Source organism: Eptatretus burgeri, chromosome 12, assembly GCF_056783735.1.
Source record: "Eptatretus burgeri isolate ZD-2024b chromosome 12, Ebu_testis_v1, whole genome shotgun sequence".
In the NCBI taxonomy this organism is placed as follows: Eukaryota; Metazoa; Chordata; class Myxini; order Myxiniformes; family Myxinidae; genus Eptatretus; species Eptatretus burgeri.
In genome coordinates, this window is record NC_140972.1 from 97531295 (window position 1) to 97556454 (window position 25160).

The 25160-nt window shown below is 43.5% G+C and overlaps 1 protein-coding gene across 3 annotated transcripts in view; it reads right to left on the reverse strand.

Moving 5' to 3' along the window:
- The window catches only part of DNAAF9 (dynein axonemal assembly factor 9), a 72262-nt gene that overhangs the window by 39854 nt on the left and 7248 nt on the right, over window positions 1-25160 (reverse strand). For all 3 annotated transcript variants that reach the window (XR_015050062.1, XM_085849028.1, XM_085849029.1), the window contains exons 5-12: window positions 24922-25021; window positions 19483-19592; window positions 18403-18480; window positions 10472-10573; window positions 10274-10329; window positions 8461-8578; window positions 2856-2937; window positions 2702-2735 (exon numbers count right to left, since the gene is read on the reverse strand). Coding sequence is in view for 2 of the 3 variants with exons in the window: in XM_085849028.1 (XP_085705154.1) it covers window positions 2702-2735; window positions 2856-2937; window positions 8461-8578; window positions 10274-10329; window positions 10472-10573; window positions 18403-18480; window positions 19483-19592; window positions 24922-25021 (680 nt within the window). In the remaining variant the exon portion in view is untranslated. The remainder of the gene's footprint in view (window positions 1-2701; window positions 2736-2855; window positions 2938-8460; window positions 8579-10273; window positions 10330-10471; window positions 10574-18402; window positions 18481-19482; window positions 19593-24921; window positions 25022-25160) is intronic.

Genomic DNA, 25160 nt, shown 5'->3' on the forward strand with positions numbered 1-25160 from the left:
ATCAGAATGTGGGACCAGAAATGTGGGACCAGAAACAAACACACAAACAAACGGAGGCGATCACCATACCTGGCAAAAATTGTTTTTTGTTTTTTTTGCCAAGTAACCAACGGACCCAAATGCAATACCCTCTCCAAATCTTATGGAGAGGGTAAAAATTGACCTTGAAACAACAATGCAGCAGTAAGAAAATGAAGCATCATACAAATACCTCAGAATGGAATAAGGCCACCAAATATGTCACAAACAAATGTGCAAAACAATCGCCAAAGAATACCAACATAGAAAGAAGCTTATCCTGAAAATGTATCTTTCCCCAAGAAAAAAAATCAGTCGAAAACCAACTCACAGTACCTGTGTCTAATACAGCTGTGGAATCATAAACTGGCCCCAATCAGAAATCAATAATTTAGACATCAAAACAAGAAAGCTCCTTACCATCCACAAAATATCTGATTTATTTGTCAATATCAATATCTATTCACAAAATACCACAAAAACCTGTGCATCCCAAGAATGTACCTGCTGAGGCAAGAGGGAGGGAGCAGCCTGATGGAACTCAACCGGGTGCACAAGTGCACAGAGCGATGAGTGTAGGTCGAGTTGAGTTTGTGAAAAGCTCAGACGATCGGATTCAGCTCGTAAACAAAATATGAACACAACAAAACTGAAATAGTATCCCTAATTCACCTTAACAGGAATTTCCAAAAACAGGTGCGAACAGAAGATACTGCACAGGAAAATGAAACGGCAACAAATACAGCTCCAAGAATTGTAAAAAAAAGGCAAAAGAAATGTATAAAAATAAAATAAATAAAAATCACTCATGGAGTGACAACTTGACAAAACAGCACAAAGTAGAACGGCACTCGGTGGAGCGCATACCTCTGTCAGGTGGAACAGTTCACCTTTTGTATTCCACTGATGGGCTAGATCCAAACAAAAATCCAATCTGCTTGTTCTGGTCATCTATCAAACTCCTCCACCTTGTTTTGTCATAACTCGTCCACAACTTTATGAGATAGTGATATATTTAGTTTTTGGCCCCATCTATCAATTTTAGAAATTTGGCCTGTGTTGACCTTTTGACCTTAAAATTAATTGGTAGTTGAATTCAGCAACCTGACATGAAAAAGCTCTTCAAATTTCAAGTCAATCGGATGAAAATTGAGGATTTTAGCAAATTTGGCTCAAATTGCTCTATTGGTCTCTGTAGACATTTTTGGTCAACCAAAATTTACAAAACTTCAATGGATGACTGTCGCAGGGTCAGTGGCATTAATCTCTGAAAATTTCAGAACAATTGGTTGAGTGGTTTGGGCTGGAGGCGAGCGGACAGACAAACAAACACAACCAAACGGAGGCGATCAACATACTTGTCAAAAAAAATGTTTTTCTTTGCCAAGTTACAAACAACAAATATACACGAACAACTGGGAGAATGACAAAAGAGCAGGAAAATACAAAAAATAATAGGACTGAGTTGGGATGGATAAAGAAGGTTAATTGGAATGGCCAAGAAGAGGTCAGCTGAACTGGGACAGAGAATGAATAATAATAAATGCCCAAGATCAAGGACACGACACCAATGGATTTAAAAAGATGGTGGGACTGAGCCAGACGGACAATTGTAGGTTCTGCAAGACAAACAGAAAGTACTAGTCACCTGCTTTCAGGATATAAAACACTATTATCAGAACAACTTTATACACAACAGCACAACAAAGTATGCAGTCACTCATTGACATATCTGCAAAAAATTCAACATCCCAGTTCCAGAAAACTCATGGAAACATGAACCAAGGACAATCATTGTAAATAAGGACGTCATGCTGACGTTCAACTCAATTCCACTGAGTTTGAACATGAAAAACAAAGCCTTGTGACTGGACATCATTCTCAGGACCAAAAAGGAAAAGACAGCATTGCTGATTGAGATATCAGTACCCAGCGATTTTGGTTTCAATAATTCAAAAAAAAAAAAAAATCAAGAAAATGACCAAATAGCAGGACCTCAGAAATGAGATCAAGAGATCTTGGAACCTGAAGAGTGTCAAAATTACACTGGTGATAATTGGAGCAACCTGAATAATAAAGAAGAACCTCACTGAGATTTTGAAAACCATCCCCAGGAATACAAACACAAACTAACTACAGTTGGAGGCAGTCCGGGGTTCAGTGATGATCCTGAAAAGAGCCCTCGGAACAAAACTCTGTGAACAACAAAGTGGAACAGCTTGGTCCATGAACTGTGATCCCGTACCGAAACAGAGGTGCATACTTTGAGTCCTGGGAGGACTATGTTCCATCTCTTCAAACTCGCAAATGGAGATATCAACTAATGACACACACACACACACACACACACACACACACACACACACACACACACACACACACACACACACACACACACACACACACACACACACACACACACACACACACACACACACACAATACCCAACACATGGTACAGTCAACCAGCATCTGGAACACCGCATAATGTGAAGTACGACAGTTTAACAAACCGTGTGGTCCACATACACACCGCATGGCTTTGATGTTCTGTGCCCCACACACCATGTGCCACACACAAACACCACATAGCTTTGGTGTGCCATGCCCCACAAGATTCAAACATTTGATAATGGCTCCTTGTAAAGCCATTAACATGTCAAATCCAATGTGCAAAACAAACCTTAAGACTGGGTCTTCTTCCTGCTCGTTGTTTCCTACAAAATAAATGATTTTAAATGAATGCACAAAATCATTCAATGAAAACTATTTTTTTTAAATGTGATGAAGAATGCACCAACATTTACAATATGAGAGATCAAAGGTGAATAACATACCCAGGTGAGGAAAGGTAGCTCTGCCAAGAAAATATGTTCTTGTACAGAGTAGAAAAGACTTTGGACAAATGCACTGCAGAACCTACAAGACACCATCAGACAATGTGATTATTTACAAATTAAACTTCTTCCTCACTCGTTAAACCAAGGTCCAACCCTCCAACACCACTCCCGTCACACAGTGCCGATAGAAAGTCTCCACCCCATTTTCAAACTTTTCACCTTTTGTTGCCTTCTCACCTGGAATTAAATTGCATTAAATCAGACTTTCGACCTTTATTTACACATTGTAACCCACAACTTCCAAGTGAAAAACAAATTTCAGAAAATTAATTTAAAATTCAAACGTAGAATATCTTGGTTAGATCAGTATCAACCTCCCCTGAGTTAATACTTGGTGGAAGCACCTTTGACACGAATTACAGTTGTGAGTCTGTTGGGGAAAAAATCTGGGCTTGTGAACAGAACTCAGAGAGAAGTAGGTACACAAAGACTCATCTTGGTGATTTTATGTGCATTTGTTTCTTCCCGTGTACACGATTAAATTATTCCACTCCGACTGCGACTGGAGTTCCTGGAATGACGTTCAATTCCACTGGATGTTCAAGTAATTCCACCACAATGACGTATACCAAGTTTAATTATTATATATATTTTTTTCGCTGAGCGGTTTCTGAGATGTACAAACATTTTCCTTTAATCCAACAAAGGGCGGAGGAGCTCCTTGTGAGCCAACGGCCATCCATATCTAGTGCCCAACTGTGTCTGCGGACGTCCTCCTGCAGTTGGGTTACTTCTTATTAGGAGGTTGGTGGCAGGATTTGCACTCCAGCCACCGTAAAACGCTTCATTCCGCAAAACGCAAAAACGCAAAAAAATCTGAAAACCCACTCCGTGGGAGTACCTCCTGTGCAGCTTCCCTTCGCAGGGCAGCTCACCGGATGATGAGATTGGGGCAAAGCCTTCGGGACCCCCAATCTTTGATAGGAGGGAAACCACGGGGTAACATCCCTGGGTCAGATTGCGGGAGAGTGTGTCGGAGTGGTGCTGAGGTGTCGTCCACCAGACGGCGGTCTCCTTGGGTTAACCTGAGGCGGTCCCTTCGGGTGGGTGCCTGGAATGTCCTATCCCTAAGAGAGGATGATCACCTGTCTCTGTTATCATCTGAGCTCAAGCGTTTGGACATCGGGATTGCAGCTCTCTCTGAGGTTCGGAGACCGGATTGCGGCGAGATAATGGTGGGTGGTTACACCTACTATTGGTCTGGTCGCTCTGATGGTTACCATACCCAAGGAGTTGCTGTAGCTGTGTCCAATAAGCTGACCCCAATGATAATTGAGGTAACACCGGTCAACGAGCGTATTATGAGATTAAGGATTCGTCACTCCTTAGGTGTCATTTCCCTGGTCTCTATTTATGCTCCGACTGAGGCGAGTGATCTTACCGTGAAGGATGCATTCTACGCCACACTCGAGTCTGTGGTTGATCAGTGCCCCCAGACGAGATACACTTCTAGTCTTGGGGGATTTCAATGCATCGACTGGAACTGATAGGGATGGTTATGAGGTGTGTGTTGGTCCCCATGGGTCAGGAACTATGAACCAGAATAGCACTAAGTTCCTTGACTTTGCAAGAAGTCATGGACTTAGGGTGGCTGGTTCATGGTTTCAGCGCCCGCAAGCTCATCGCTGGACTTGGTATTCCAACGCTGGCGGTGTGGCAAAGGAGATTGACCATGTCCTCATTGACGGTCGTTGGAGGATGATCCAGAACTGCAGGGTCTACCGGAGTGCTCAGTTCCTCAATACTGACCACAGGCTTGTTGTAGCAACTCTAAAGCTGCACCTTAAATCCTGGAGAATGGTACCATCCCAGCCTAGGCTGGATGTTGCCAAGCTCAGGGATGAGAGAGTAGCTGAGGAGTTTGCGAACAGGCTGAGTGGACACTTGGGGGTCTGGGTGCTTTGGGGGTCCTGAAGAGTTGTGGAGCACTCTTCAAGACCACCGTCCTTGATGTTGCCGGTGGATGCCCTGGAGTTCACCGCAGGGCAAAGAAGAATTTTGTCTCTCAAGGGACACTGGATACCATTGACCAGAGTCGCAGGGCCAGGCTGAATGGCAGAGCTGAGCTGTTCAGGGAGCTGAGGCGTAAAACTGTACGTGCACTGAGGGTGGACAAGGAGGCCTATGTGCGAGGAATCTGTGAGGGGGTAGAGCATCACCTGTGGACAGGTGATTCTCGTCCCGCTTACAGGGGAATTCGCGCATTACGTTCATCCAAGCCCATCCCTCGGAGCACTGCAGTTCGAGCAGAGAGTGGTAGGTTCTTGACAGAGGAGTCTGAAGTGAAGGCCCGCGGGGACGGATGCTTTGAGCGGTTGTACCAGGCTGAGCCCCCAGGTGTCGAGTTGGATGTCAAGGGTGTTACAACCCCTGTTGCTGACGCTCGAGACAACTGTGGTCCACCATCGCTTGTGGAAACACGGGCTGCGGTGAACCAGTTGAAACGGGGCAAAGCTCCAGGGATCTGTGGCATCCATGCTGAACTTCTCAAGGCTGGTGGAAATGCTGCACTCGTCGTTGCATGCAGTTTTGTGCTCTGCCTGGAACACAGGCATCATCCCAACTGACTGGAAGAGGGGCCTTGTTGTCCCTCTCTGGAAAGGGAAGGGTGATCGCCAAGACTGCAACAACTACCGAGGGGTGACGCTGCTCTCAGTGCCGGGCAAGGTCTTTGCTCGGATAATTCTTGATAGGGTTCGCCACCATCTGCTTGAGCACCAGCGTCCAGAGCAGTCAGGCTTTACACCAAAGAGGTCAACGATTGACCGTATCCTTGCTCTTCGTGTCCTCACTGAACGCAGACGAGAGTTTCGCAGGGGCTGCTTGCAGCCTATGTTGATCTCTGTAAAGCGTTCGATTCAGTGAATCGGGATGTCCTCTGGAGGATTCTTGGTCTTCGTGGGGTGCCACCGAAACTGATCGATCTGATGTCTGAACTCTACTCTGGTACTGAGAGTGCTGTGAAGTGTGGTGGTACCGCCTCTGACTTATTTCCAGTTGTTACTGGAGTTCGTCAGGGATGTGTACTTGCCCCCACACTTTTCAGCACTTGTATGGACTGGATTTTGGGAGGATGTCGGAGAGATCAAGTTGCGGTGCATCGTTTGGCAATGTCAAGATCTCGGACCTTGATTTTGCAGATGATGCAGTCATCTTTGCGGAGACTTTAGACATCCTCTTGGGGGCCCTCGAGGTGCTGAATGAGGAGTCGGAGCCGTTGGGATTACGGATTTCTTGGGTCAAAACAAAGATCCAGGCTTTCGGTGACATCTTGGATGCTGCTGTCCTGTCTGTGTCTGTTTGTGGTGAGGATGTTGAGGTCGTGGATAGATTCACTTACCTTGGCAGTGATATTCATGTCTCCGCAGGTTGTGAGCCGGAGGTCAATAGACGTCTGGGTCGGGCCTGGGGAGTCATGGATTCACTGGATCATGGGGTGTGGCGCTGCCGGTACCTGTGCGGGAGGACGAAAGTCCGAGTCTTCAGGTCCTTGGTACTTTCCAGTCTTGCTCTATGGGTGCGAGACTTGGACTTTGACCAAGGATCTGAGACGGAGACTTAATTCCTTTGGTACCAGGTCTCTTCGGAGAATCCTTGGCTATCGCTGGTCGGATTTTGTGTCCAACGAGCGGTTGCTGAGAGAGACTCGGATGAGATTTGTTACCTGCATAGTCCGTGAGCGTCAGCTGCGGCTGTATGGACATGTGGCTCGTTTTCCTGACGCTGATCCTGCTCACCAGATTCTCTCAGCGAGGGAGTCTCATGAGTGGAGGAGGCCAGTGGGCCGACCACGTGCCTCATGGTTGCAGCAGGTTGACCATCATCTCAAGGAGATGGGGATGGGCCTGGCATCTGCCTGGGGGATGGCCAGACGGAGGCCCCTGGAGTACCGGCGGAAAGTGGACGCAGCGACGCGCTGTTCTGGCACATGCTCCCATACCTGACCTGAACATGACTGCCAGATCAAGTGACCTATAATAGCAGAGTTGTCAATAAAATATTCTCCATCTGGAGTCGCTCCTATATTTAAAGTTTTGCGTCAATTGGACCAGCGGTTGCAGAGAAAAAACATTTTTAAAGCAAAAATGTATAGATGAAGAAACCTAGGCAGACAAGAGACAGGGGTGTCACAATAGTCTCACAACTCCTTCGGGGCTAGACAAATTAAATAATTCTCGAATCCAGATCTGGATGCGGATTTATACCAATTTATTTTTTTGTATACCTTGTCGAGGCTCGTGTGAGAGCGAACACACAACACACAGCAAGGGGGGGGCATGAGACAAGAGGGGTGGGAGTGGAAAGGACAATACAGTGGGGAACAGAAGCATTAGGGGATCTGTGGAAGGGAGAGGGGTGGGGCGGGGAACATGGGTATACAAGATGGACATTACAGGGACTTTTAGGAAGGAAAGAAGGGAATTTGAAGGATGTGTGTTTGGGGTGGATTAAGGGGGTAGAAAAGATCGAGGATTTGGATGGGGGACGACAAGAGGTGATGGTGAACAGCTGTTTTGAAGGCCCGGAGGGAAGAATCGGATTGAACAGAGTGAGGGAGTTTATTCCAGAGGCGGGAAGAAAGAGGAATGAAAGAGTGAAGGTGAGCAGCGATTCGTGATTTTGGTAGTTTTACCAAAAAAGGGTTGTTGGCGGACCTCGAGCACCCTGTGGAAATATGGTGGGGACAAATCGCAGACACAGCAGGGGGGGGGGCGAGATCGGAGAGAGACGGTAGAAGACAGAAAGACCACCGAACTGCCTGCGGTGGGAGAGTGAGAAGCCGAAAGACTCAGCCTCATTGTGGGAGATGTCAATGATCCGAAATGTCTTGGTCTCCACAGTGTGAAGTTGAGAAAGGTGGGAGGCAGGAGCACCAGCCCAGAGGGGAGAGCCGTACTCCATCAGGCTGTGGACGAAAGCTTTGTATGTGGTCAGGAACTCAGGTGTGCCGAGGAAGGACTTTGCACGATGGAGGATTCCCAGTCGGCGACTGGCTTTGGAGGCCAGGTTTGAAATGTGGCTTTCCCAGGAAAGATCGTGGCAGATAGTGAGACCCAGAAGCTTGAAAGAAAGAACTTCTTCCAGAGGATTGTTGAGAAACTGGATGGGGGAGTTTTCCAAACGGTCCTTTTGGAGAGACATCGTGAGAGTGTGAGATTTGTCCGGATTGAAAGACATGTTCCACGTGTTAAATTGAATCAGTTCGTCCTTGTCACACCCAACCTGTCCATCAAGTTTCATCCAAGTCATTCCATAACCTTTTGACATTTCATATTATGTATCGATTTTGGCCCTAACTCTCAATATTGCAAGAATCACTTTTAAAATTCTTCTATCCGGATCCGGATCTTCACAAAATCTAATCAATTAGTTCTTGTCACACACCCAACCTATACACCAAGTTTAATGTTTAATTTGAATCCATCCATAACTTTTTGCGATATCATGATCACAGACAGACAGGGATGAAAACAATCTCAGTGACAGAGGCAATTATTACACGTAGTTATTTGATAATAAATATCTCTTGGTGAAAGTTTACCAGATGTCGTGCATGAGAGCCTCCATGACCAGAGTTCTTCAAGGAACTGCAACTTTCATTGTTTTCCTCAATGCACTGCTTACTCGAGTGCACTCCGAACAACACAAAGGGCTGCATGCTGGCACACACACACACACACACACACACACACACACACACACACACACACACACACACACACACACACACACACACACACACACACACACACACACACACACACACGACAAGAGGAATGAGAGAGATTATCGAACACGATACCCCATGCAGTTTTCATGTATATGCAGTACCGTACTGTACTTCAATTGTAATAAAATGATTTTAACAATCATTTTTAAAATATCTGGAAGTTTTGTGCTATTGAATTAGTCCAGAAGGAATCCTGAATACTAGTCTTGTACACCACCCCACTAAACCTTATTAGCCCCCACTGGACTTCGTCCGAAATGGGGGATTATGGATTTAGACTCGATCTTCATATGCGTGCGTGCATGCGTCTGCAACCATATCTCGGACATGTGTAGCCCGATTTTATTCGTTCTTGGCACAAAGACAAAACATGATGGTATTCATATGCACATCATTTTGTTTTACGATGCAATCAAATATGGTCAACTGGCAGGCAGCTGGAAAAAATATCAAAAACCCACTATCGAACACGTCCTCAACCATTTTTCAAACATGCATTAACTGATGTTGTTCAAACTTAGCACACAGATAACAAATGATTGCTCCCATCTGCTTGTCATTTTTTTTTTCGAGATCAGATCCAAGATGGCTAACTGGGGGCCATTTTGTTAACTAAATGTGTCCCCAAACATTTCTCAGACATGCATGGTCTGATTTTGTTCAAATTTGGCACAAGCACAGTACATGATGGCATACACGTGCGTCTCACTTTATTTTGCGATCTGATTAATGATGGCCAACTAGTAGACTGGTGGCCATTTTAGTTGTACATTCATATGGGCTAGCACTATAATTGCAGAAGCAAAATTACTAAAACAACAGGAGCTATGACATTTTATGTCTTTTTTTTTACTTGTTTAAATTGAAGTAACACAAAACTGGAGGTTCATAGAAGTATTATAACAAGCGATTTGTGTACGATAGTCTTCAAGTATATCATCAAATTCAAATAGAATAAAGATCTCATTGTTTAAGGCATATAAATAAATCAATTCCAGAATTTACTGCCATTTTCCGCAGTGTCCATTACCATCACCCTATCGAACACATTACATTAGTTATTCATGCCTGTTGTTTGTGTCCTTAATAACATGCAAGTTTCCTGTTGGAATTACTTTCAATTTTGTTTGACTGCCAGGCAGGCAGACAGAGTATAAACATTCTCTCACTCCTCTGCACATGTGTGATCATGACAAATTCAAAGCCAAAGTACAATAAAATGAAAGACTTGTCTTCATATTCCTGTTCCTATTTGAGTTATAATATATATATATTATATGTATAATATTACAAAATATAATATTCAATTTAAATAAGTTGTTCCTCGATCATAAACTGACTATCATAAACTGATAAAATGGACGGACAGACTGTCAGACATGAACCAATTGCTTAACCTCACTTTTTGTTTTGCGTGCGTGGGGTAATGACCAAAACCCCATAATGCAACGTGTCAGACACATTAAAATGACGCATAACTAATAATCAATTGAAATTGTGTGGAAGACAAATTTTAATAATACTGTACTATAATTTCTTTACACATTATTGTTATTATTATAATAATTCTTATTATTATAATACGCAAAGCGCATTTGAAGGTGCACACTGATAATAATCAAACCATTTTTCAGGCATATTGCCAGCGGGGCGTCCATGATGAAAATATGTCCTGAAGGGCTGGAACACAAATCAAAATGAGAAATCCATTGGATGCAACATAAGAATGTAAAACATAACCATACAAGACGAGCACAATGCACCAATATAATCTGTGACACACCGCAAACTGAACAATCAAGGTGCCTTCCATCAAACATACCTCTCCAATGTCCAATGGTGATGCATCACGTGCAGTGGTTGAACTCTCCAAATTCATCAGAGAAAACACGTTGCGCCATTGGTGTTCAAAACATTTGAGACTCTGCACAAAAAAAAAATTAAAAAAATACAGAAATATACGGAAGCAGAGGATGGTTGATGCAATAGATTCTTCCATTCTTTATGAACATTGATACTTTTGATCGGGTATGTGGGAGAGTGAGCACAAGCTGATCTGTTTGCATTTCCAGTGATGGTCTAAAAGGGTCTTAAAGGCCTTCACTGTGAGAGCTCGACTACATATTGTTCCAAACAGTGATGATCATCTGACTCAACAATCCTTTCCTGATGCTTAATCTGCTTTAAAAAAAAAACTTCCATTCGTGATGACCATTTCGTCTTTATAAATAAATGATCTTGAGAAATCCTGTCATATCGTTTTAAAATTTTAAGAACTGGATCATGTTGCCTCTTGTGCGTCGACAGTTCAGTGCTCAATCTCTTAAGCCTGTCTTGATATGGTAACTACATATCTTATTGATGGCACAAGCATAATAGCCCTTCTTTGAACCCTTTCAAGTTCATCTGTCTCAGAAACAAATGCAGGACCCCATTCCATGTAACCATATTCAAGCACAGGTCACACAAGGGACTGAATAATAAGGGAAGTGTATATCTACATGAAGATGGCTGAAAGCTCGTTTTCATCATCCCTAAGTTTATGTTGGCCTTGTTTACAGTTGCAGCAACATGCCTGCAAAAGTGAAGATCCTTGTGTATAATAATCACAAGATCCATTTCTTCTTGCACTGGTTCTAACATTTGATTATGCAGTTGATACCGTTTCCAAGATGGAGCACTGTATTTGTGAGCTTTAAACGGTAGTCGCCATACAGATGAGCAATCTGCAGCTTGAAGCAAGTCTCGTTGCAGTGAGTCCGGTTAAGATTTATTCTCAGCTGGTTAGGAGATTTTTGTGTCATCATGGTCTTGAGATGTATATTGAGTGGAAGAGTATTAATATACTGCATGTAACAAAGAGTAGTGGACCCAACACACCACCCTCTGGTGCTCTACTTTGAACTTTGATCCATTTTCTTTCTGCTCCATCCAAGACCACCATCTGCATCTGGTTTTGGGGGATTTGGGAGGAACAAGTCAGAAGTACTATATGGCAGAGATGTCAACAAGTCCCTTGAGCCAAGTCTCAAGTCTTTGAGGACAAGTCTCCAGTCATGATGGTATTACTTCAACTTGTGTCAAGTCCCACATTTATTTATAAACCAAATTGAGTACAAGCTATACAAGGAAATCAGACAGGTAGAAGTCATTCAGCCCATCATGCCTGCATGACATCAATACCACACAAGTCTATCAACACAAGATCCAAAGAAGAAAACGCAAAATTTCTTATTTTTAAAATAATGTTTTAGTGGGTTTTTGTATTTATTTATTTTATTTTCCTTCTCCTCAGGGGAGGGGGCATGGGCTTGGGGAGAAAACACACAACATCAACCACACAACACCCCTTGACGAGTCCCCCCACCAACAGCACTCTGTACACATGCGCACAATCACCCATCAATGCTCAAACTACCTGAAAGTACTGCCAACATCCCCATACCCCTCCATCTCCATAACTTCCAGGTACCTATCTAATTCCAATTTAAACTTATCTACTGTTTCTGCTGCCACTACCTTTCTAGGGAGACCATTCCATGCATCAACTACTCTCCGAGTGAAAGTCCCATACCTTACTACCGTCTTAACTCTCCCCTTCTTTACTCTAAGGCTGTGTCCCCTGGTTCTATCACCATCTACTCTGTTGAATAATTCATCTGCACTTATTTTATCTCTAACTTCATTATCTTAAACATCTCTATCATATATCCTCGTAACCGCCTCCTTTCTAGTGTATAAAGCCGTGTCTCCTTCAACTGCTCCTCATAGCTAAGTCTAGCTTGGCTCGGAATCAATCGAGTAGCCCTGCGCTGAATCCTCTCTATGGCATCTATGTCCTTCCTGAGTGTGGTGATCAAACTGCACACAATATTCTCGATGTGGCCCTCACTAAATTCCTGCACAATGTTAACACCACCTCTTGATTTATAAATGATCCCGCTCCGAATACAACCAAAAACCCTATTTGTTCGACCTATAGCTACCTGGCACTGTGCTGCCTGCTTACCTCCCTTATCTATTACCACCCCCAGATCCTTCTCCTGTGTGACACTCCAAAATTACCTCTTGCATCCTGTAATCTCTATTTTCATTGTTCTTCCCCATCCCCAACACCTTACACTTGCTCAGGTTAATTTACATCTGCCAAACTTTTCCCCAAACTATACAAGTATCAATACTTTCCTGGATCTGATCACCACCCCCTCTGCTATCCACATAACCTCCAAGCTTTGTGTCATCCACAAATTTGGAAAGCTTACTCTTCACCGCATTTTCCAAATCATTGATGTAAATCATGAATAGTAATGGTCCAAGTACTGATCCCTGAGGTACCCCGCCACTTACATCCTCCCAGCAAAACATCCTCCCACTCACAGCCACTCTTAGCTTCCTATCACTAAGCCAGTTTGCAATCCAATGATCTGCCTGACCAGCCACTCCACAAGCCCTCACCTTGGCTAACAACCTCCGATGTTGGTACCTTTTATCAGATGCCTTCTTAAAATCTAGACATACTATGCCCACTGCCTTTCCATCATTCACCCAATCAGAAACTGCTTCATAGAACTCTAAAAGATTTGTAAAACAGGAACTACCTTTGGTAAACCTATGCTGACTACCTTTAATTAGTTTGTATTTGTTTAAATGGTTCCTCATCCGGTCATAAATTAATTTTTCCAACACCTTCCCCACAACTGAAGTCAACTTACAGGTTTGTGTTTCCCCAATTCTTATCTGGATCCTTTCTTAAATAATGGTGTTACATTTGCTACTCTCCAATCCTCCACTACCTCTCCTGACTCCAGGGAACAATTGCAAATATCCGTTAATATCTCGCTTCCCTGCTCAGCCACCTCCATCAATACTCTCGGATGCATATTATCTGGACCCGGAGCCTCATCTTCCCTTTGATGACCAAGCTGTTCCTTGACTTCCTTCACTCCAACCTGGATCTTCTGTAAAAGCCCTTCCTCACCTCCTCGATAGATACTCTCAGCTATTGGCAATTCGCCTGACTGTTATTGTGTAGAAGGTGAAGAAAAATACCTGTTTAATAAGCCTGCCGTCTTACTTTCATCACGAACCACTCTCCCGGTGTGATTCCCCAATGGGCCCACACTGGTCCTAACCTGTTCTTTTCCCCTGATGTACTTAAAGAAAGCCTTGTTATTATGTTTAATATTCGTAGCCACGTCCTTCTCATACTCTCTTTTGGCTTGCAGAGTTATTTTCTTAACTTGCCTCTGTTTACTCCGATAGTGATATAAATCGAACTCAAGTCCTGTTGTTTTATCTATATATTACCATATTATACATTATATATATATTATATTATATATACTTTTTCTATATTGTATACATGTATGTATGTATGTATGTATGGACGTGAAATACAGCCAAAACGGTACACGATAGCGCAAACATTTTCGTGCCACCTTACTCACCATTCACCTGCGGTGTGCAGCATCAAGTTTCGTTCAAATCGGGCAACGAAAAAAATTATTTAAAAAAATCAATTCCCGATTCAGTCAAGTACTCTTCGGGAGAATTTGATCAATGCAAACAACCTCAGCGGTATAGTTCGCTGGAGCTATCTGTCTTTTTTTTTTAATGATTTTTTTTATCAACCGCTGTCACAACGGGTTCACAGTTCATCTAGTACCTAATAAATACCTTCTGCTTCTCCTCAATAGCGTTCCTTATCTCACGACTCAACCACCCTTACCTGGTCTCATTCAAATCAAGGAAATAAGATTATGTATGCTCTCCATTTATTGCAATGCATGTTGTGAAAAGGAGTTCAACTCAAGTTTTTATTTGTCAACTTCATACAGTAGACAATTTTTTTGTTTTGTTCCCAGTAAAAATAAATTTATATTAAATTAACTTTTCATAGCTCGTGTAACTAGATTCTGCAACTGATCCAGACTGCATCAGCCCACATGTCGTAAAAACATGCTCTGCTGCTCTTGCTCAGCCTCTCTCTGTTCTATTCACCCTTTCATTTGCTCACGGTCATCTGCCATCTACTTGGAAATCAGCAAACATTACCGCTCTGCATAAAAAGGTGCAAAAACAAATCCCTGCAACTACAGACCAATCAGCCTTCTCAAAATCATCAGCAACGTTATGGAATACATCATCACTTCCGACATTAAATCTTTCCTCTTCTCCAATGTCCTGATTTCCGATCATCAATTTGGATTCAGACCAGGTCACTCTACCCTGAACATGCTACTTCTGCTCTCCCAACAATAGATGGAGGTCCTCAATGCGGGATATGAAATCAGAGCCATCTCCCGCGACGTATCGCATGCTTTCGATACGGTCTGGCACCTTGCACTGCTCACCAAACTATCTTCTTATGGTATCCAAGGCCATCTCCACTCATGGCTTACTATACAGACTTCCTCTCCTGCCACAGCCAATGTGTGGCCCTAAATGGAGTTCTTTCATCCCCTCTTCCTGTCCTGGCTGGAGTTCCTCAAGGCAGTGTACTGGACCCTGTGCTTTATCTGGTTTTCATCAATAATCTATCCGACTCTCTGGAAAATCCTCCTTTTCTCTTTGCTGATGACTTCACCCTCTTCCATACCATCTGTCATCTCTCAGACTGGCAAGCAGCAGCTTCTTCACTCACTGCAGATCTGGGTAAAATCACAAACTGGTCCAACACGTGGAACATGTCTTTCAATCCGGACAAATCTCACACTCTCACTATGTCTCTCTGAAAAAAGGACGTCTGGAAGCCCCCCTCCCCCCATCTACTTTCTCATCAATCCTCTTGAAGAAGTCCTTTCTTTCAAGCTTCTGGGTCTCAGGATCTGTCATGATCTTTCCTGGGATAGCCTCATTTCCAAGTTAGCCTCAAAAGCCAGTCGCTGAGTGAGCATCCTCCATCGTGCAAAGTCCTTCCTTGACACACCTGAGCTCCTGACCACTTACAAAGCTTTCATCCACAGCCTGATGGAGTACTGCTCTCCCCTCTGGGCTGGTGCTCATGCCTCTCACCTCTCTCGGCTTCACACTGTGAAAACCAAGGCATTTAGGATCATTGGTATCTCCTGCGAGGAGGTTGAGTCTTTGGGTCTCTCACTCCCTCACTGCAGGTCTTTCTGTCTTCTACAGTCTCCTCTCCAGCCATGCTCCCCCCCCCAACTGCTATGAGATATGTCCCCCCCCCATATATTCGCAGGGCACTCAAGTTCTGCCAGCAACCCCCTTCTGGGAAAACTATCAAAATCAAGAATCACTGTTCACCTTCACTCTTCCATTCCTCTTTTCCCACCTTTGGAATAAACTTCCACACTCTCTTCCATCCCACTCTTCCCTCCAGGTTTTGAAAACAGCTGTTCATCACCACCTCTTATCTTCCCCCATCCAAAACCAGGATCATTTCTACCCCGGTTAATCCACCCCAAACAATCCATCCATCCATTGGGACCACACTCTGTGCAGAGCGTTGGTGCTGCCTTAGCAGTCTTCTTGGCTATTGGACGGGTCACCACTCCAACACAGGTTACCAACAAGCTGGCAGGATGACCTCAGAAGGATGACAGGCAGAGTCAACCCCACCTGCTATTAATTCAACAGCTGAGTAGGATTTGAACTCAGGATCCAAGGATCCCAAGCCCACCACCTGAACACCTCAAACCCACCTCCTTCAAATTCCCTGCTTTCTTTCCTGAAAGTCCCTGTCATGTCCATCTTGTTTACCCTGTGTACCCCACCCCATCCCTCTCCCTTCCACAGATCTCCTCATGCCTCTGTGTCCCCACTGTTTTTTCCTTCCCTCTCCTGCCCCTCTTGTCTCCTGCTCCCCTTGTTGTACGTTCTGTGTGTTAGCTCACATATGAGTCTCGACATTGTATACAAAAAAAAATACTTGAACATATGCACGCGAGACTAGTCAGTCACCTCAGCTTATGTTTAGATGGTTTACATGTGGAACCAAAGCATTCAATGTTGAAGAGGAAAGGGGATTTTAATAATTCACTCGTATATTTATTATGTACGTTAAAATGAAATGTATCATCTGGAAGGAAGGTGGGGAATCAGGAAGGGAGTAGGACACTAGGGAATTCTGAATGGGGCAGGACACTGGAAGCAGGAAGATGGTGGGACACGAGGGAATATGAAACATATAACTTATTAACTTCAACTGTTGTCGTCAATATATATATATATATATATATATATATATATATATATATATATATATATATATATATATATATATATATATATATATATATATTGGGCATAAGCCTGGAACTCCTAACACACTATTCTCCGAACATAATGTTCATACTTCCGAAATCTTCACATTATGTGTTCCATGTATTTACCCAGGTGATAACGGATTCAAAAAATCGAATATAGATAGAATTTTCAAAGAGGGAATCGATGACGTCACAATCAGCATCATTCGGCGGCAAACTGACGGCTGGGTCCCAGACGACGTGCTTTACTTAACTAAGTCCATGAGTTCAGCACGTTTGTTCAACTCAGCATTTACGACTTTTATCCTGCCATGTTGTTAATCTGTTGATGGAGGTAATATGGAAACGATGGATATGTCAAATCATTCGTGTTACTCATCCGGCACTATGTGCCAAGGCCAACAATCTAAAGCGACCGGTCTCAAACACTACCATGGGCACCCAGACACACCACCAATATGAACTGAGCTGTTGAATGTGGCGCAAAACATCCCAGGAAACTACCGTAACCGAGTATTGTGACCCGTCCTGTCCCTCATACCCGTCGTAGACGGGTATCTGCTAGTTATCATAAACCACGCTTTTTTATGTTTTCCTTTTAAAAAGATCAGTCATGACATAACTTACAATTTTTGATGAAGTTAAAATGATCAAAGTCAAATGACATTCAAATAATCACAAAATCATTTTATCATGTTGGGATGTGCACGGGGCCAAGTTTTCTGATTTAACATGAATGACGATGACATGGTTTGAATAAAGTTGTGCTTCCTATGTTGGTAAGACTGCTGCTTGCCACTTGGAGATGGTGAGCTCTGTCCTGTCTGAAGAGTGGACCCCCCCTTTAACCCTGGTGGAGAACAGTATGCGACCCGGCAACTTTCAGTGCTGGCATGCTTGCACATGTACAAATACATGTACAATATACATGTACAAGGCATAATTCGTCATTGACCGAAATGCGCACGCCACGAACTGAAAATAATTTACCATTCATTTTAAACCGTATTTTAATTCAATGTTTATTCAACGATTATTTTCCAAACATTGTGAACAAGTCGTTATAAACTCAAGTCACATGTAAGTTGCAAGTCCCCAGACACCAAGTCCCAAGTAAATTTTGTCAAGTCTGGGTCAAGTCGAAAGTCACAAAAATTTGCGACTCAAGTACAACGCGAGTCTGAGTCACTGACTCGAGTCGCCAACTCTGCTATCCCAACAGGGATCACAAAGTACCATAGTTAAGTGAATTATCTGAAACTGAGAATCAATTCACTTGATCATGTTAACGCTTGGACATGAGGGATTGCAACTAATTCACCTTGAATTCACCTCTCAGAAATCCATATGGAGGCAGCCATTCCTTGTCTATGATTGGCCAAAATGTGTGATGTCACATGAAGTACCACATTGGGTTATGACAAACAAAAGGGGGTTTACCTGGCCTAACATTAATCAGCATTTAGCTTTGTGCTAGATGGTGAAGGTACATCACACGTCCAAGCACTGATAAATGAACGTTATTCACCTGGGTTATGTAGACTTTTAAGGAAACTGGATCCATCTGGTTGTATACTTGATGAAGATTCGCGTTCAAATCAACAACCTGAGAGCAAAGGGAGTGCGAATACATTAATATGATTACAAATAAATTTAAGTTTCAAGGAAAGTTTCTCATCTTCAGAGATTATTGAAAGTTGCACTTTATATTAAAACTAGCATCCGTTGAAGACAAAGTCTTCGATATCCCCCGCCATAGTAAATGAGGATTAACAAACTTATATTCCCTAAGCGTGTGCAATATGTATGTGAAGTTTCCCCTTGATCTGACCAGCCATTCTGGAGAAGAAGATGTTTGAAGGTTTGAGGGTAAATTCAAAATGGCCGCAAAACCATGTGACCTATCAATTAGAAATTAATAAACTTCTGAAAGGATGTGTTGAGGAAAGTGTATGTGAAATTTGCCTCAATCTGTCCAGCCGTTCTGGAGAAGATTTTTTAAATTAATTTTCAATCCAAGATGGCTGATGAACCATGTGACCTATGACATCATAAATTTATATTCTGCCTCCAATCCTCCAGTGGAATACGTTTGTCAAGTTTCGTGTTAATCGGATGAGATGTGTTTTTCAATCCAAGATGACCGCCAAACCATGTGACTTCATAATTTTTACTATGTATGCAGACATGATGGAAGATGATAATTGCAAATTTTCGCTTAGTTAGGTTATGTGATTCCAGAGAAAACATTATTTCATATTTTTCTTGAATCCAACATGGCTGCCAAACCATGTGACCTATCAATTAGAAAATATCAAAAGGCACCAGTTCACAGCTTGCTTGATATGTGTACCAAATTTCGTAAATACATCTTGAGAGGATTTGTAGTTAAGCTCCGGAAACGAAATGTGACGGACGGACGGAACCCATTCCTATATCCCCCGCCAACTTCGTTGGCTGGCAGGGGTTAATAATTGATTTGTGGTATTTTCACACAGACAACCCCAATATAAATATCGAATAACATTACGAGTGGAAGGAGAATGTAAAAATTGGCAAACTCTAAAGTTTATCCATAAAGTTCTAATCCCTTTGAACTGAACTGTACCATGTGGTTCATCGTGAAAAATCCTCGTCCAGCTCCAATGGCTTCGAGAGCAAAAGCTTGGATGATGGGCCACCGTTCCACCACAAGAGAGTCACATACCTGTGATGGACCTGTGAAAAGCCACAAGAACACGAGTGAAATGTTCCACCAAGTTAGTCGTGAAGTTAAGAGGTATGAGAAACTACCATCACAGTGAACCAGATAACTGTGCGTTTAGTCTCGGACAAATTTTGAAAAAAGGGCTTAAAAAAGGTAGTTGGAAGCATTTCATGTTGGCGATTGACATTCAAGCTCATTTTGTATTTTAGAATATGCTGAGTTTGCTGTCGGTGCTTGCCTCATCTGATTCTTTGTTTTAACCCTTTAATGGCCGACTTAAAATAACAGCCATATTCTATTTTGTTTTCATGAAATATTATGTCATGGCTTCAACAGTCTTCATTTCAACAAGATCTTTCGGTTTTCTAAGGTAATATTGCCTCAATAATTCAACAACAATATACAACAGAATGTGAGAAGTCGAGAATATGTCTTAAACCCCATGCCCGCTACAATTCAAAATGACCAATGAGGCAGGACTTGATGATTGGTAAGAAAAGACAAGATGGCGTTTTGTTTCAATTCCACAACAGCAGACAGGCCAAAAGTAATTAAGCCTATTAAGTAATCACATTCCCCCAAAATAATAAAGTAATTTTCCTTTCTCAGATTATTGTCAGGTCAGGCAAGAATAGATCTGTGACTTGCCACATATATCATGTAAACCTGTACTAACCTGTTTTATGGTCGGGTTGTCAGAGATTAAACCGTCTCCCCCACCAGATTTTCTGGTGAGGAGGGTGTATGGATATGGACACCCAGCAGGATTAAAAACAAAACCTGCCAAAGGGTGGAGGAGCTCCTTGTGAGCCAACGGCCATCCATATCTAGTGCCCAACTGTGTCTGCGGACGTCCTCTTACAGTGGGGTTACTGTTTTTAAGGAGGTTGGTGACAGGATTTGCACTCCAGCCACCATAAAACCTTTCACTCTGCAAAACAAAAGAAAAACGCAAAGAAAATTGAAAACCCACTGTGTGGGAGTACCTCCTGTGCTGCTGCCCTCCGCAGGGCAGCTCACCGGATGACGGAAGTAGAGCAAAGACTTCAGGACCCCCACTCTTTGATGATAGGAGGAAAACCATGGGGTAACCTTCCCGAGTTGGATTGTGGTGGTGTGTGTCAGGGTGGTGCTGAGGTGTCGTCCACCAGAAGGTGGTCTCCTTGGGGGAACTGAGGCAAACCCTTCAGGGGGGTGCCTGGAATGTCCTCACACTAAGAGAGGATGATCACCTGTCTGTTATCATCTGAGCTCAAGCATTTGATCAGTGGTTCGAACCTCTCTGAGGTTCAAAGACTGCAGAGTGGCGCGATCATGGCAGGCGGTAACACCAATGATTGGTCTGGTCTCTCTGATGGATACCATGCGCAAGTCGTTGCTGTAACTGTGTCCAACAAGCTGACCCCAATGATAATTGAGGTAACACTGGTCAACAAACGTATCATAAGACGAAGGATTTGTCACTCCATGGGTGTCACTTCCCTGGTCTTTGCATATGCTCCGACTGTGGTAAGGGATCTCACCATGAAGGATGCATTCTATGCCACGCTCAAGTCTGGTTGAGGCGTAAAACTGTGCATGCGCTGAGTGTGGACAAGGAGGCCTATGTGCGAGGAATCTGTGAGGGGGTAGAGCATCACCTGTGGTCAAGTGATTCTCGTCCTGCTTACAGGGGAATTTGTGCATTGCATTCCAAGCCCGTCCCACGGTGTACTGCAGTTAGAGTGGAGGGTAGTGTGTTCTTGACAGAAGAGTCCGAAGTGAAGGCCCGCTGGGCCGGTCACTTTGAGCGTCTGTACCAGCGTGATCCACCAGCAGTTTAGTTGGATGTCAGGGGTGTTACTATCCTTCTTGCTGACCCTCCAATCAACTGTGATCCACCTTCGTTTGTGGAAACACGGGCTGCAGTGAACCAGTTGAAATGGGGTAAAGCTCCTGGGATCTGTGGCATCAATGCCGGACTTCTCAAGGCTGGTGGAAATGCTGTACTCTTGTCGTTGCATGCAGTTTTGTGCTCTCCCTGGAACACAGGCATCATCCCAACTGACTGGAAGAGGGGCCTTGTTGTCCCTCTCTGGAAAGGGAAGGGTGATCACCAGCACTGCAACAACTACTGAGGAGTGACACTGCTCTCAGTGCCAGGCAAGGTCTTTGCTCGGATAATGCTTGAAAGGGTTTGCCACCATCTGCTTGAGCAACAGCGCCCAGAGCAGTCAGACTTTACACCAAAGAGGTCGACGATTGACCGTATCCTTGCCCATCGGGTTCTCACCGATTGCAGAATAGAGTTCTGGCAGGGGGTACTTGTGGCCTATGTTGATCTCTGCAAAGTGTTTGATTCAGTTAATCGGGATGCCCTCTGGAGGATTCTTGGTCTTCGTGGGGTGCCACCAAAACTGATCAATCTGATGCCAATGTACTGAGAGTGCTGTGAGATGTCGTGATACCATCTGTGACATATTTCCAGTTGTTACTCGAGTTCATCAAGGGCGTGTACTGTCTCCCACACTTTTCATTGCTTGTATGGACTGGATTCTGGGGAGGATGTTGGAGAGATCAAGCTGTGGTGCATCGTTTTGGAATGTCAAGATCTCTGATGATGCAGTCATCTTTTCGGAAACTCTGGATATCCTTTTAGGGGGCCACAAGGTGCTGAATGAGTAATCGGAGCTGCTGGGATTACAGGCTTCCTGGGTCAAAACTAAGATCCAGGCTTTCAATGACATCTTGGATGCAGCAATCTTGAATCTACCTGTTTGTGGTGAGGATGTTGAGGTCATGGAGAGATTCACTTACCTTGGCAGTGATATTCATGTCTCTGCTGGCTGTGACCCAGAGATCAATCGACGTCTGCGTCAGGCCTGGGAGTCATGGATTCACTGGATTATGGGGTGTGGCGCTGTTGGTACCTGTGCAGGACGATGAAAGTCAGAGTCTTCAGGTCATTGGTGCTTCCAGTCTTGCTCTATGGATGTGAGACTTGGACTCTGACCAGGGATTTGAGATGGAGACATAAGTCCTTTGGTACGAGGTTTCGTCGGAGAATCCTTGGCGATTGCTGCTGAGACTGTGTGCAACGGAGGGGTTGCTGAGAGAGACTCAAATGAAATTTGTTACCTGCATAGTCTGTGAGCATCAGCTGCGGATGTATGGACATGTGGCTCATTTTCCTGACGTTGATCCTGCTCACCAGATTCTCTAAGTGATGGAGCCTCATGAGTGGAGGAGGCCAATGGGCTGACCACATGCCTAGTGGTTGCAGCAAATTGGTCTGCTTTTCAAGGAGATGGGGATGGCCAGACGGAACTCCCTGGAGTACCGGCGGAAAATGGATGCAGTGACGTGCTGTGCTGTTCCGGCATATGCTCCCATACCTGACCTGATCAGGTATACGCCTACAGCTTGGGGAACATGTGTGTGAAGTTTCCCCTCGATCTGTCCAGCCATTCTGGAGAAAAAGATTTTAAAAGTTTAAAGAAACAAAAAACAATATTGTTGCTGAACCTCGTGACCAACAATGTCGTCATTTTTTTTTTCTGTTGACCAATTTCTCCTGAGATGACACTCAAAAATTTTCAAACTTATCGGCTAAAACGTTTGACATATGCAATTATGATGTCATAACGAAGCCACTTATGACATCATCAAAAAAATAATCACTTATTTTCCCATGGGGAGTACTTGACATGTGCCAAGTTTCAATTTTTATCATGGAGCAGTTTCAGATATACAGAGGTCCAATTTTTTTCCCTTTTTTCAAACATGGCTGACACCACTTTACCGATGACATCATAATTATCATTCAAACATTCTACATGAGTAGTCACACCTGTGGTGAAAAATTTTGCGTCAATCAGATAAGCAGTTACAGAGAAAACAGAAAATTAGCACGCATGGACGGTTGGACGGACGGACATACGGACAACCCAAAAGCATAATGCCTCTGGCGACTTCATCAGCGGAGGCATAAAAAGGTGAAAAAAACGAATCCTCTAAACCATTGGTCCCCAACTTGCGGCCCGCGGAGCCCTATACTGCGGCCCGCGAGGACTTTCCAATCAAAACACATTTCCATGTAGCAATTTTAAAGGGGGTTACACAATGCCACTGCCGGCCGGTGCCGTGACCTGAAAATCCTTACACAATGCCGCTGCCGGCCACTGCCGCTTACCACCGGGAGGAATCAAATCAATTTGGTTTTACCTTCCGGCATCTTGCGGCAGTATTTTAAATTAATTACACCTCGAATGGAAATTTGTTCAGAATTACAGTGCGTGAACAATCGATCGATCGAATACATATAAAATTTATTAATTAAAAAAACAATACTCCAATAAACCCCAAACGTTGTATCGATTTCTCAACACAAACGTTGTGTGACAGTATCAAGTTTCTCAATAAAATGCATCAATTTTTTCTGGCTCCCAACATCCTTGGGAGTAGTGAATGCGGCCTGTGGGATCAAAAGGTTGAGGACCACTGCTCTAAACTATAGACCAATTAGCTTCCTTCCAATCATCAGCAAAATCATGGAATATATCATCACAGTTGACATAAAAGCGATGGTCAAGGGTTTGAGTAGAGTGCACCCCTCTACTCGGGCTTTGCACTGGTCAACGTTGTTGGGAGTCTTCAGTTCAAACAGCTGCAAGATTTCAGCCCTCTGGGCAAGCTGAGAAAGTTATCCAACTCTTTCATTGTGCAGAGGCAGATTAACTGGGTAGTTTTGTCTTGAATCCATGCACAACTTTTTCAAATATCATGCAAAAATATCGTTTGTAGCCCGATCTCTCAAATGGTGAAGAACTCTTCTCTCAGATACTTTTCCAAGTATTTCCAGCTTTTTTTTTTTTTTTAGAAGCTTTGTGAGCCATTTTAGGCAACAATCTTTTTCACACAAATACGATATATGTTAACATGCCACATTGACCGCTATTTCTAGAGGTTTCTGTATCTGCATGCCGAGCATTCTGGGGCAGATTACGTCATTTTGAAAGTCCCTTGTTGGAAAAGCTTCAAACAATTCAGCGTGACAAGGTCAAAACAAAAAACTCTTTTAATCGTAATAACAAAAGAAAACATGGAAGTGTGGAGAACATATTGTAAATGAGAGAGAGAGTGATTTAATTGTGAAGGAAAGAAAAGGAAAAGCAGGTTGAAAGTGGAGGATGTATGAGGCAGAAGAGGGGGAAAAGGGAGGGCAGAGGAGGAAGAAGAGAATTGGAAGCAAACATTCGATCATTATGTGTACACAATGTGCAGATGTTGGTGTTTCATGCCCACATGTTCCCCTGACACCATGACATCTACAATAGAGATAAAGCGATGTGCATCTGTTACCATTCGTGCCGCTTGGTACACCAATGGTTCTACAAAGGTGAACCATCTCCACAAAGCTCCTTATCTTGAATTCTTCTGCTGCTGCTTCCTGATCCTCATACTGAAGGAAACAGCAATCAACCAGTCCCGATTAATCCAGCAATGCAGGCCATTGTCGAGGAGTGATGAATAAGGTACGTTATGACGACATAGATTCAGTGGTTGTCGCAACCTTTAATTGTTGTCTGATCACATGTCCA